The 14,734-nt window shown below is 43.2% G+C and overlaps 1 protein-coding gene across 4 annotated transcripts in view; it reads left to right on the top strand.

Moving 5' to 3' along the window:
• The window catches only part of LOC5577441 (heparan sulfate glucosamine 3-O-sulfotransferase 6), a 412,950-nt gene extending 403,455 nt beyond the window's left edge, over positions 1–9,495 (top strand). For all 4 annotated transcript variants that reach the window (XM_021838695.1, XM_021838693.1, XM_021838694.1 and 1 more), the window contains one exon: positions 8,100–9,495. In XM_021838695.1, coding sequence (XP_021694387.1) covers positions 8,100–9,068 — 969 coding nt within the window. In that variant the 3' untranslated portion in view covers positions 9,069–9,495. The remainder of the gene's footprint in view (positions 1–8,099) is intronic.
• Positions 9,496–14,734: the final 5,239 nt, after the last annotated feature.

Below are 14,734 nucleotides of genomic sequence, written 5' to 3'. Positions count from 1 at the left end.
GCATAAAGGGCCGGGCCAACTTACATTGTTGCCAGCTATACTGTTTCGCTTTAGGCTGTATTCCATTATCGCCAGTGCGGATATAAAGCAAATGTTTCATCAGGCCGGGATTTTATCAGAAACTCTCTGCGCATTTGGTGGAGTGGAAGTTCTGATGGACCAATGGAGGTCAATTAGGTATATTGATGTCGCTACGTTTAGTGCCGCGTGCTTGTCGGCATTGGCGCAGTATGTGAAAAACCGGAATGCCATTAAACACCTACAGCAAAACACGAGGGCCGTCGGAGGGATACTAAAATGTCACTTCGTAGATGCCTTTCTGGACAGTTTTGGCAGTGAAAGTGAGGTGAAGAAGGTATCAGCAGAAGTACGTCTGGTTCATCATAACGACGGATTTCATCTACGAAAATGGAGATCGAACAGCGAAAGTGTCACGGTAACACTTGATGAATTTCTAAGTAACGGTACCTGCCCAACAAAACGACAAGCACTACGGTGCGTTATGTCACTGTTTGACCCTCTGGGCTTTTGTCGTTCTTCATCATCCTCGGGAAGGTGCTTATACAGGACCTGTGGCATGCCCTGTACGGAGTTGGACGAAGCAGTAGGTGAAGTAATATTTGATGACTGGATTCGTTGGACAAAAATGATTGAGTTCGTAGCATCTATAAGGATACCGAGGTGCTATTTCTCACGAGCAACTAAAGAAACGTACGAGGCTGCTCAACTATACGTTTTCGTTGACGCCAGCGAAATTGCTTAATTATGTCCAGTATATATCCGGATAGCTGCCGGAAATGGAGCCTTCCAATGTACTCCGAGGTTAGAACTGCACGGATGTTTGCTTGGTGCTCGTCTTCTCAAGTTCGTGCAAACTAACCGCCCTGTCGCATTTTCTAAGAGGTTCCTTTGGACAGACTCAACAGCCGGGATCAGGTCGGATCCGCGACGCTACAAGCCTTTCGTAACTCACCGAGTAGGAGAGATACTAGGGAGTACGGGCGCAAAAAAATGGCGGTGGGTGTCATCCAAGTCCAACAGCGCGTATGAAGCCACAAAGTTGGGTCGTGAACCATACTATAGCCGGGATAGTCAATGGTTTAATAGATCAGAGTTCCTGCGACATCTCGAGGAAGCTTGGCCTAGAAAAAACGACGCATGTGAGTCAACAGCTGAAGACATCAAAACTTCAGTATTGTTACATTTCGCAGTTGATCCGACACTGAACTTTGAACGTTTTTCATTGTGGAACAGATTGCTGCACGCTACGGCTCACGTTTTACGATAGTTATTCTGATGAAGTAGTCACCCTCGAGCAAAATAAATCCGATACGCAGAAAACACGCCTTGATCGGAAAAGTAACCATTTCAAGTTGATGCCAATGTTGGATGAAGCCAGATTGTTGCGACAGCGAAGCCGCATAATAGCCGCGGAGAATGTGGCCTACGATGCTTGGTATCCTATAATTCTGCCATCAAAGCATAGAGCTGTCAACCTCTCGATAGAAGACTATCATCGTCGTTACCGCCATGGAAATGACGGAACCATCGTCAATGAAATTCGCCAGCGTTACTCCATTTCGAACTTATGTCGTCCCGTGAAGCGGGTTGCGTTTAATTGTCAACTATGCAAGATCTGCTAGGCTCGACCTATCAATCCACAGATGGCAGCCATTCCTTGTAAGTTCGAGTTTTGGTCGACTAATAAGATGAAGCATGCGACTTACCTTTTAGTCTCATCCCAGGGGCTTCTAGCTGTTGAGAGTTTAACGTTAAGGGTGGCCCTAGACCGTCACGTCGCTGAGGGATGCTTCCTTGGTGTTGATAGGCACACTCACTCGCGCACACACACACTGGGGTCTTAAAGATTGCTCGGGCCCGGCCCACGTGGTTGGGATATATTTTGGGTTTCACCTTTTAAGGGCTTTATAAAGCGGAGACCAACAATTTGCCACACTTTTGGGCCTCCTGATGCGGTTGTTCTGGGTTTTAGGGCACTCCAGGATCGCACATTGATCTAGCACACACGCGGGTAGATTTTCGGACCCGTTCGGTCTCCACAAATCGTTATCGCACTCGCGGTCACCCACACCCGGGGCTTTACGTTTTCTTCTCCCCAAATCACACCGAGGCGGATATAAAAATGAAACTCACTCGCGGTATGGACTTCTTGGCACCCGGATATATCGCGGCTCGAAGGTTATCTCCCAATCCGACTATTTCACCATCTACTCGCTTTGAAGGTTGGCACAAAAGAGAGCGATCTCGGGGACTTGATCCCGGATGGGGATTCTGCGACTCGGCTAATCTTCTCGCTTATCCCATTCTCGTCTAATTCTCCAGCTTAGCCGAGGTAAGGAGTGTGCTTTGATGAGCGAGGATTAAGTGACGGTGCTTCTCAGGGCAAATTTATAAAGAAAAATATACAGTTTTTTTTTCCTAACTCCTAATTGCAATCAATTTACATAATTTTATTATTTGATCTAATTTAATGGGACATGTCAGTGTTACATCCTCCAGCCCGCCTGGCGATGACCGTTCGTCTATTTAGCTACGTTGGTCTGGATTAGTTTGGACCACTTCTCACAAACGAAGGGCGCTCAAACGTGAATAAGTGGATAGCCCTCTTTACGTGTCCTACTGTACGGACCGTCCATCTAGAGATAGCTTACAGTTTATCAACGGAACCAACTTTCAGCGGGCGGAACGCATACTCCGACCAATAAGACCACGAAGTGAAGTTTCATTCCTCCTGAAGCACCACATGTAGGGGGTGCTTGGGAGAGGTTGGTGCAGTCTGTTAAGTATACCATGAAAGGTGCATACGCAGAAGGCAAACTGAGGCCTCTGACATACTTGCCTTTGGACTCCGAGAAGTCTGAAGCTTTGACACCCAATCAGTTTCCTTTGGGAACGTCTAGTGGCCCGCAACAGATTGGTGTGGGCGTAGGTGAATCCCAAATACATCTACAAGACACTTGGAGAGGAATCCAATGCCAACCCAAAACCAGACCCTTGCAAGTCGTCGACCTTATCCTGGTTGAAGACGACGGTAAACGTAGCGAGTAGGTACGAAGAAAGGTAACTCAGGGGCGATGGTCGAGCGGCCATGCAAACTGGACCAGGAATTTTCAAACAACGAACAACCAAGGCTAGCCGTCCTCTACGTACATGGGCATGGTGCTTTCCCAGAAGACACAGGGGAGCATCGGGGGGAGACCGTAACCGGTACCGACGAGTTGTGCACCCTATCTCAACCGCTGTCACCATTGGTGATAAGACGTCATTGAGATGGAATCATAAACAAAACTAAAACGATCGATATACAGCGTTGAGTGTTTCTTCTTGAGTAATTTTCTATAGAGTCCGGGAGAACTTTTACGATGGAGTAAACTAGATCCACCATCGAGGAATAGTTTAGTAATAGTTTACCGAACCACCGGACTAAGCTCAGCACCCTATTGGTCAGATTGAGATCGAGTTGATTAGGTCCACCGTCGGGTGGTCGAATCCCACTAGCCGAGGATCTTTTTGGGTTGACAATGTTCTCGACTTCCCAGGACAGAATATGTTCGTACCTGCTACACGATAGTGGTCAATCTGCAAAGAAAGTTCTCAGTTGATAACTATGGAAGTGCTCGTAAAAACGAGAAAGCATAGTTAAGCACTCCTCTCCTCGAAGTAATACCATAAAATAGGTCAGAGAGCAGCAAACCCGCCTATTCCGAAAAAAACACTGCCTGGAAGAAGCGGAATGTGAAGAAATGGAGCAGCTGCATCGTTCACAAGAAACGAAAGCGAAAGCTATACGTGAAGTTTAACGCATCCCGAAAAGGCTTCGTGCCGCGAGCCAAAATGTGTAGGGATAAGGACGGAGGCATCTGCAAGGACGGACGTGAGGTGATTGAAAGGTGGAAGCAGCACTACGATGGACACCTGAATGGCACGGAGAACACAGGCGCAGATGGTCACAACAGCGAAGGAAGTGACTACATCAGGACGGCGGATGAATGAATCCAATCTGTCTCCACATTGAGGGAAGTTAAGGACGTCATCAACCATCTCAAGAACAACAAGGCCGCTGGTAAGGATGGTATTGGAGCTGAACTCATCAAAATGGGCCTGGAGAGGTTGGCCGTCTGTCTGTACCGGCTGATTGTCGGAATCTGGGAATCGGAATAGCTTCCGGAGGAGTGGAAGCAGGGGGTCATATGCCCCATCTACAAGAAGGGCGACAAACTGGAATGTGAAAACTATCGTGCGATCACTATCCTGAATGCCGCCTACAAAGTGCTATCCCAGATAATCTTCCGTCGTCTATCACCAATAGCAAATGAGTTTGTGAGGAATTATCAAGTTGGTTTCATCAACGGCCGTTCTCCAACGGACCAAATCTTCACTGTACGGCAAGTCCTCCAGAAATGCCGTGAATACCAAGTCCCAACGCATCACCTGTTTATTGATTTTAAAGCGGCTTATGATAGCATCCACCGCGAAGAGCTATAGGAAATCATGGACGAGTACATATTTCCCGGGAAGCTCACAAGACTAATAAGATCAACGATGGACGGTGTGCAGAATAGCGTGAAGATTTCGGACGACCATTCCAGTTCGTTCGAATCCCGCCGGGGACTTCGACAGGGTGATAGACTTTCGTGCCTGCTGTTCAACATCGCGCTAGTAGGTGTCATGCGGAGAGCCGGGTTCAATAACCCAGGTACGATTTTCACAAGATCCAGCCAATTTGTTTGCTTCGCGGATGATATGGATATTGTCGGCAGAACATTTGGAACGGTGGCAGACCTGTACCCCCGCTTGAAACGTGAAGCGACAAAAGTCGGCCTGGTGGTAAATGCGTCAAAAACAAAGTTCATGCTGATAGGCGGAACCGAACGCGACAGAGCCCGCCCAGGAAGCAGTTTTACGATAGACGGAGATACCACAGACAAACAGATGTAACACTGACGAAATTTCCATCGACCACTCATATAACGATCATTTCAAATTCGCTATGTTACAAATCTCACAACCAGAGACACGCGCATTGTTTTCCTTCGCGTTTGACGTTTCTCACTACCGCCATCTGCCGGTCTTGTTGCATGAAACACCTTTTCGTGCAACATGCTCACCAGATAGTGATGGTGTAAACTGGGCGATTGATTTTGAAGAAATATGTTCTATGTGTTACATATGTTTGTCTGTGGGAATACTTTTGAGGTGGTTGATGAATTCGTCTACTTCAGATCCTTGTTAACGGCTGATAACAACGTTAGTCGTGAAATACGGAGACGCATCAACAGTGTAAGTCGCGCCTACTATGGGCTCCAGAAGATGCTTCGGTCGAGAAAGATTCACCCCCGCACCAAATGTACTATGTACAAAACGCTAATCAGACCGGTGGTCCTCTATGGACATGAAGCATGGACCATGCTGGAAGAGGACCTGCAAGCACTTGGAGTATTCGAACGAATGGTCCTTGGCGGTGTGCAGGAGAACGGTGTGTGGCGGCGGAGAATGAATCACGTGCTCGCTAAGTTCTACGGCGAATCCAGTATCCAGAAGGTGGCGAAAGGCGGAAGAGTGCGCTGGGCAGGGCATGTTGCAAGACTACTGGACAACAATCCTGCAAGGTGGTGTTCGTGTCGAATCCGGGTGGCACAAGAAGGCGGGGAGCACAGCGAGCGAGGTGGCTTGATCAGGTGCAACAAGATCTGGAGAGCGTGGCCCAAAATCTAAGTTGGAGGGACACAGCCATGGACCGAGTAAATTGGCGTAACATCGTTAACGAGGTTTTTATTATATTAATTGATGTACTTAACACCAACTGAATAAAATAATAGGTCAGATCTTTTAAAATGTTTAGTTAAAAAAAAATAAATTGGTCAGAGAGAAGAATCAGGTGCGATACGCAAGGGTTAGACGGTATGTCGCTGGTGGAAATAGGCGGGGCTATAAATGTCAACGCGGAAATGTATGCAGTTTGACAGTTATGTATCCGACATGTTTCCGAGCGAGAACAAAGCGAACATCACCGACATTCTCTATAGTGTTCTATCTCTATTGTTGAGGTAGACCAGACTAGGACAGTGCCGTTTGGAGCCTGAAGCTTTTCGCAAAGACGCACTATTGGAAGATATCCGATACTCAATCGTATTAGGTACTTAACTCAGAAAGGATTACTTTTGTTTATATATATCCCACCTGTCAGAATAGGCTCAGAGTAGAGCTTAGTAATCACGTGGTATCCGTGATAGTGGTGTATTCGGAATGAATCTAAAATTCACATGAAAGATTCATCCACAGACAAACAGACGTAACACTTAGAACAAATCTCGATCCAAATCATAGTCACGAGGACATGTACGCCCAATGCTAGAATTAGTGTATTTGGCCGACGGGCCAACAGATGGCGTAGTGTGTAAACGTCAAACGCGAACAAAAAACGAAGCGCTGCGGGTGGCGGATTGGCCACCAACCATATTTTTGAATCGACCGTTTAAAAGGTGATCGATGGACAATGATGAGAGGGTGACGTCTGTTTGTCTGTGATTCATCGTTTCAAGACGACGTCTAATTAAAAAGAGAAATCCTCAAGATGTTTAGCACTCCGTCGTTCTAGCCATACACCACGTACAGTTGGGATAAGGTTGGACCGTTCTGTATTTCGATCCGAAACTTCTCTCAGATTTCACGAAATGGTCTATTTGTCGCGGCCAGACTATTGTTGTATCGTTGCTAGCGGCAGGCTTCACTCGGTTGTCTGGAGTGGTTCATAAATAATTTCAGATCGATCTTTGGATTGAATTGGAGGATCCCGTAGAAAAAGCATTTATGAAATCCAAAAAGATGACTTAAAGAAATTGTAGGAAGCATAATTGAAGGAATCTTCGACGAGTTTCTAATGAACTCTCTCAAAGAATCTTTTCTTGAATTGTTGGATGAATGTGGGCTTTGTGACCTTGCGACTAGCGCTACGATCCGTTTTAACGTATTATGTGGGCCACGAGATGAGACTCCGATTCCGCTAGTAGAAAATTCTTCAGTGGCCACTAGACTGATGCAAATTTTGAAGTTTTTGCTCCCCTATGCTTAAACGGTGTCAATTATTATGAAAATGATCCTCCCAAAATTTGAAGTGATTCGGAAGAAATTTAGTTGTGCACACGCTATTTGAAGTTTATATGGAAATTACTATGAAAAAGGCAAACCTTTTGTGTTCAGTCCTCTAACTGCTTGTCATAATAATCTATGGAAAAGTGAATACACTTACCTTATGTGAAATCTTCCCAGCTACAACTTTGCTGAAGACCACATTTTGATGGGACGTAAGGATAATTTGTTATTATTGATTCCAAAGTCTAAACCATGCTGAGATGATCATTTAACTACTTTCAGAGCAACACTGCTTTTTTGCTGTAGAACATAGTAGCCTGGATTACTTTGATCTATTCTTCCCGCCAGGAGCACCACTGTTGCCTGCCGAACAGTTGGTGAAGCATGCTAGGGGAAAAGCACCAATTTTCGACCCAGTGCTAATTTTCGACCCATTCATACGATTTTGGCCTACTTTGTAAGGTAATCCGAAAATTGGAACAGAATTCTTGTAGGTCGAAAATTAGTGCTTTTCCCCTACATGTAAACCAACTTTATGATGATGAATAACAATTTACCCTGACGTCCAATCGAAAAGTGGTCTTCGGCAAAGTTGTAGCTGGAAGGATGTCACATTAGAAGAGTTTGTTCACTTTTCCATAAAATATAATGACGAAGAGATAGAGGGCTGAACATAAAAGATTTGAGTTTTCCATAGTAATCTCCATATAAACTTCAAATGGTGTGTGCACAGTCAAATTTCTTCCGAATCACTTCAAACTTTGGGAGGATGCTTTTTACCATAATTAAAATCGTTTAAGCATAGGGGAGCTAAAATTTCAAAATTTGCATCACTCTAGTGGCCACTGTAAGTGTCCGTTATCTATTGAATCATTTTCTGTGTGCATAGTCATTGAATGAATTGAAACTTGTAAAGTTTATTTTTGAAATATGTGTGTGCTGTGTACTAACCTACAGTTCTTCCTTCCTATCTTTGTACCTTTCAGGCGCACACGAGCATCACCACGATGACGACCCCTACGGAAGAAACCGAAGCCCCGCAGATCAAAATCCTCGGCTCAATCGTACGAATAGTGCCCCTCACCGGTGATGGCATCGGTTTCGATTCTAAGAACCTCGTAAACGCTTCCGACGGTTCTCCAAAGTATCGCTTCTTGAGGCAGCAAGGCCTGCGACCGTCCCGCCATCTGCCGGACGCGCTGATCATCGGCGTCAAAAAGAGCGGAACTCGAGCTTTGCTGGAGTTCATTCGACTACACCCGGACGTTCGAGCAGCGGGATGCGAAGTGCACTTCTTCGATCGTCATTACGCCAAGGGTCTGCACTGGTATAGACACCACATGCCACCGACGATCGAGGGTCAGATCACCATGGAGAAGACCCCCAGCTACTTCATCACCAAGGAAGCCCCCAAACGGGTCTACCACATGAACCCGAGCACAAAACTCCTGGTGGTCGTCCGAGACCCAGTAACCCGAGCTATCTCCGACTACACTCAAGCTCGCAGCAAAAAGAAAGACATGAAGCGCTTTGAAGAGCTAGCATTCCTCAACGGGACCTCAGGAGGTATCGTTGACACAACGTGGGGACCCGTCAAGATCGGCGTCTACGCCAAACATCTGGAACGGTGGCTCGAGTACTTCCCCCTGTCGCAGCTGATCTTCGTCAGTGGCGAGCGATTGATCGCTGATCCAGCCGTCGAAATCGGACGGGTTCAGGACTTCCTTGGACTCAAACGAGTAGTCAACGAAAAGCACTTTTACTTCAACTCAACCAAAGGCTTCCCGTGCTTGTTGAAATCCGAAGAACGATCGTCACCGCATTGCCTGGGCAAAACCAAAGGCCGTAACCATCCGAGGATCGAACCGCAGGCCGTTGATCGACTGCGAGAGTTTTACCAACCGTTCAACCTAAAGTTCTACCAACTGACGGGGATAAATTTCGGGTGGCCATGAGACGCGATCGCTTAGATCGCGATTAGCTAGGTGTACATATGAGTTAATAAATTGACGAAAACCCCCATTCATGAGGGGAAATGTTGTAAATAAGGACGATGAAACCAAAATAGAAATTAAACGCGCAATCGGAAAAATCAAAGCTATACTGTCACTAGACTTTTTAGGGGTCAATTAGAACTGAACCAATTAGCAAGAAGAAGACTACAAATTAGATGAGCAAACAAATGAGGAGACAGACAGCAAATGTAATAGTAATAGAGGATAAATAGTGTATTTTTCTTGCACATTGGTATGAATAAAGAACATAAAAACATTCGCACAAATTCTACAAAACCTGCATGCATGAAGAGCCAAAAATCGTCTTAAAAGGGCGTAATATTATGCCGGGAACTTTGGAATAAACAAAATCGAAAGATTGGATTAAGTGGTGCGTTTTATTTCCGTAGAAAGCTATCACAGAGCCTAATGGGAACATATAAGTAATTGCCTATCTCGATGCGTGGGAAATTTCTTGCAAGAGATGCTCAAGAAAAGCATTTTCATTTTATCGCAGTATGCAGTTGAAAAGAAATGTCAATTCAAGTGGAGCTCATTGTAGAAAATTTCTTGATCATTTCATGCGTAGAAATTTTTACTTTTCTTGAATTGAACTGCATACTTAGCTTAACCATCTTACATGACTTCGATGCGGAGCCAGTGCACAAATTTTTTTTTTTTTTTGCTATTTCTCATCGTAATAGGCTATTTTTCATCACGTCAATCTGTCATGAAACGGACTACTTTCCTGCATTGAAGTATGTAGTGCGGGAATAGTCATTACGCAACTGTTTTGAGTTGCGTAATGAATCATAAGACAACAATTTTTCAGAAATTGTAAAATAATGGTGAATGCATTCCGATATAATTTCTGATACCCTCAAGTGATCTTCTACGAAATTGAAAAAAAATGTTGTACGTAACTCGTTGCAGAACTCGATTTTTACAGCACTCTTCGTAATTATCCTACTTGGCAAGCATCGTAGGATCAATTTACGACTCATGCTGTAAAAATCACCATTCTGCAACATATCCCGTAAACTACTATTACGAAACAACTTGCAGAATGATGATTTTTACAGCACGAGTCATAAATTTACCCAACGAGGATTGCCGAGTAGGATAATTACGACGAGTGCTGTAAAAATCGAGTTCTGCAACGGAAAATTATATCGGAATGCATTCACCACTATTTTACAATTCCAGAAAACGTTGCGTAATGAATCATTAAGGCACTGCTTTCAGTTGCGTAATGACTATTCCCACACTGCATACTTCAGTGCAGGAAAGTAGGCCGTTTAATGACAAATTGGCGTGATGAAAAACAGCCTATTACGATGAGAAATTGCAAAAAATATTGGGGAAATGGCCGAAGCACCGATTGAGAATCACCCATGGCACCAGCTTTCCAGGAATACGTCTTACCTTGCTGACTGCCTACGATCGCTGCGAGTCGCGCAGCGTCGTTCGTACCTGAGCCGAAGTCTGCGTCGGCAGATGATCGTGTGCTGGAATATATGTCAAATGTTGAGCCCTTCAGAGTTCACCAAGGAGTATGGTAGATTGACCTAATGTTGGCACATCCCACAAATATGTTAACAGAAGTAGCAGAAATTTCCTACATAAGCTACTTTTAGCAGCAAAAGACAAATCGACATGAACAAGTGCACCGTAAAAAAATGTTTTTGAAGAAAATCTGATTATCTCTGTATTTTGTTTTAAAGATTTAAGCCTGATTCGCTGCTAACAAGTAATTTCTTGCCATGGCCTATCTTGATGCACGGGAAATTCTTGCAAGTAATCGATCAAGTAAGCTTTTTTTATGATCGCAGTATGCAGTTGAAACGAAATGTCAATTCAAATGGGAGTCGCTGTAGACAATTTCTGCAATGAATCAGCTAAAAATTTCTTTAGCGATTCCTTTTCAGCAGCAAATCAGGCTTTTAGCCTGAAGAAAAAGAACACTGATAAAAATCCACACGCTCGATCTGTGTGTTTAAAATTATGGATCGATTCATGAACGTCCATATCGATTTGCTATGATTTTCTTACAAATATCGTGTGTGTTACACATTAAATTCCTTTGTTTTGCTTCATGGATTGATTCATCAACCGACAACAGGGATTCCATATTTTTTCCACGTAAGTTCCCGAAGCTTTCTCTTCAGATTCGTTTGTGTCAACCTATGGACGCATAGATCATCACTCCAACACGGATTCAGTGTGTTTTGCTTATGGTTATCTTGTGACATCTTCTTTTTCTGTTCGGATGCGCCACTGCGACCAGTATTTAGATCTATTGTGGCATTACCCGTATCCTTAGTGTATAGTGCATGTCGCATTACTCCATTTCCATTGATAGGTAATGAAGCATCGATTTATGTACAGTTCTTGTTTTGATTCCTCAGATATTGATACAAATCGACTATGATGAAAAGGTCCCGCTATTTACATCCTTCATAGAAATTTACATCTCAGCGAAGGCGCGCCCCTTAGCAAACATAATCGATTAAATTTCTGAAAAACCAAATCGCTTTTAGTTTAGTCCCAGAAAAAATACTAGAAAAAAGGGGCTTTATGCTAGCAGCAAAACCGAATCAAGCTAGAAAATTTGTTTAGTAATCAGAATTCACGTGAGTCCTTGAATTACCAGTACTTACAGTCCTTGTTGAGTTAATACTCATGATTGTTATCCTGGCTTCAAGTGTAGTCTCGGGACTGACCAACTCCGAGTCTTTAACCATCTGCTAGGTAAAATAGATTAATTTCAAAAACTGTTGCTAGTAACAAGGACTTTGTACCGCGAATCCTTGAATTGCCAAAACATATTACCCTAGCCCGACAAACAAGATGAGACTAGGGTTCAAATTGGTAGATCTTACCCCGTAACGCACCACGAAAAGGTGATCTACCCGCGTTACGGGTAATCTTGTGTCATAATCATCATGTTCAAGTTCGTCGATTCATTGATATGCGCAATGAGATTGTTATGATGAAATCCATGAGCTATGCTATCGATTTCCATGTTCAAAGCTTCTAAATTGTTTGTGATCAACCCATGGGAAGCATAGAGAACTGAATTGCGGTTGGACCTCGTGTCGAACAACAGTCATCATCATGCTTCCAAAGAGAAGAAGCAAATTTTGAAGCTGAAAGTATAAGATGAAAATTTGTGAATTCGATTTTTCTTTTATTAATGAAGTTGACCGATATACGAGAATTCTACCTTTCTATAAGAAAACATTGATTATAATGTATAGTTTAGTAGAAAAATCGGATTCCACTAACAGATTTTCCTGGCTTTCAGTTTCGAAAAAATGGAATATGCTTATCCTTGGCTTCCCAAATTATGGATTAACGGCGCCCCGCTTGTTGCGGGCTCACGGGTTTGAAATAAAAAATCAAGAGAGCTTGCGACAAGCAGAGGAGCCTCGGATCCGTATTTTGGGGAGCAAAAGTTTTTCTACCAAATTTCTTCTTTCAGTCCCATGACATTTATGTTCTATCACACATGACTATCTAAAGCTACTACATTTCGAATTCAATAAGCAAATCAGTTGGTTTTCATGATTTAATATTTGGAAATTCATGTTTGTTTCACATGACAACCTAATGTTGATACACATGTTATTATACCGTGAAATCAATGATGAAATCCATATGGCTACCACACTTAAATCATGTGGTTTTCCTCATTGCGCAAATCTATAAGTAAAACACACGACCTTGACGTGTAGATTTTTCTCAGTGAAGAAATGCTCAAGAAAAGCATTTTTCTTTGGTCGCAGTACGCTGTTGAAAAGAAATGTCAATTCAAATGGAGCTCACTGTAGAAAACTTCTTGACCATTTCTTGAGCAGAAATTTTTACTTTTCTTGAGCTGAACAGCATACCTAGCTTTAAGGCTAAGTAGCCCGTCATTTGTTTTGGCAACAATGATGATTTTCCAGCTTGCATTTCAAAGTGATAAAACTCAGTCTTAGTAGTTTATATTGACATGAAAAAGTATCACTGTAAGCGCTTACATGCATAAAGTATGCTGATACGTTTTCATCTCTGTCAGTGGAAAACCAACTGATTTTCTTTGATTCGAGATCGTGAGATGAATTAGCAACAATCATCAACGACGCCTACAAATTTCAATGACGGCCTACTTCGCCTTAAGCTAAGTATGCTGTTTCGCTCAAGAAAAGTAAAGAAATTCCTTGACTGAATGGGTAAAGAAATTTCCTACAGAGAGCCCCCTTTGAAGTGACATTTCTTCTCAACTGCGTACTGCGATCAGAAAAATGTGATTTTCTTGACCATTTCTTGGAAGAAATTTTCCACGCATCGAGATAGGCGATTCCTTTTCTTGTCAGTAGCAAACCAGCCTTTAGGGGGAAAAATCTGAAAACTATCCAAAATCAACGCAACAGTCATTCAAGTCATCGAGCAAAAGTTTGGGTTCACCTGAACTTACTTAAAACACGAAATTTCTGTGAAATCTCAAACAAATTACGTACGCGCCATTATTTGCGTTTGAAAAAGCTTGGAACTATTAAAATCGGTTGAAAAGTGGCAGAGATATTGAAATCAATGATTTGCGTGCGGCTCAGGTGAACCCAAACTTCATACTCCAGGGATTTTCTCTAGAAATGTGTTTTCCAAGAACTCCTCCGGAAATTTTCTCAAGGGATTTCCATATGCAATTCCTGTGTGGATGTCGTCCAGGAATTCCTCCAGGGATTTTTTTTGTTCCAGCGAATTCATTCGGAGATTTACTCCAGAAATTTTTCCGGAGATTTCCTCCGAGGGTTTTAAGGATCCCTTCAGGGAATTTTCTCCAGAAATCTCGCAGAGGCTTTCCAAAAGCAATTCCTGTTGGGATTTCGTCCAGGAATTCTACTGGGGATTTTTTCAGAGTATTCAACCAGAGATTTCCTCTAGGAATTTCTCTGGAAATTGCACCTGGAATTTCCTCCAGGATTTCTTTGGGAGATTTCCTTCAGGAGTTGGTCCAAGAATTTCCTCCACGAATTCCTATGAGAACTTCAAGGATTCTTCCGGGGATATCAAGAACTATTTTTTTCCAAGAATTTCTTCGGGATTTCAATGATTGTTTCTGAGATATCCCCCAAGAATTCCTCCGGGGATTTTCTCCAGAAATTGCTCCGTGGATTACCTCCAAAAATTCTTCCGGGAATTCGCTCCCTTTGAGAATATCCCCCAAGAATTCCTACGGGGATTTCGTCCCGAAATTCCTCTGGGGTTATTGTCCAGAAATTTTTTCGGGGATTTCCTCTAGGGATTTCATTTAAAAAAAAACATCCTCTGGGGATTTCGTCCAGAAATTTTCCTGGGGATTTTTTTCAGAGAATTCATCCATGAGTTTTTCTGGAAATTGCACGTAGATTTTTTCCGAGAATTTCCTCCAGAAATTGGTCCGAGAATTTCCTCCAGGAACTTCAAGGATTCTTCCGGGGATATCAAGAACTTCTTTTTTTTCAAGAATTCATTCAGGATTACAATAATTCTTCTGGAGATATCCCCCAAGAACTCCTCCAGGAATTCTTCCAAAAATTGCTACGTAGATTCCCTCTAAAAAATCTTCCGGGAATTAATGGAAGAGTTTCTGTGGATATCGA

Source organism: Aedes aegypti, chromosome 1 (genome assembly GCF_002204515.2).
Source record: "Aedes aegypti strain LVP_AGWG chromosome 1, AaegL5.0 Primary Assembly, whole genome shotgun sequence".
NCBI lineage: Eukaryota > Metazoa > Arthropoda > Insecta > Diptera > Culicidae > Aedes > Aedes aegypti.
Note: the sequence above shows the minus strand (reverse complement) of the source record. Positions and strands in the feature narration are given on the sequence as shown.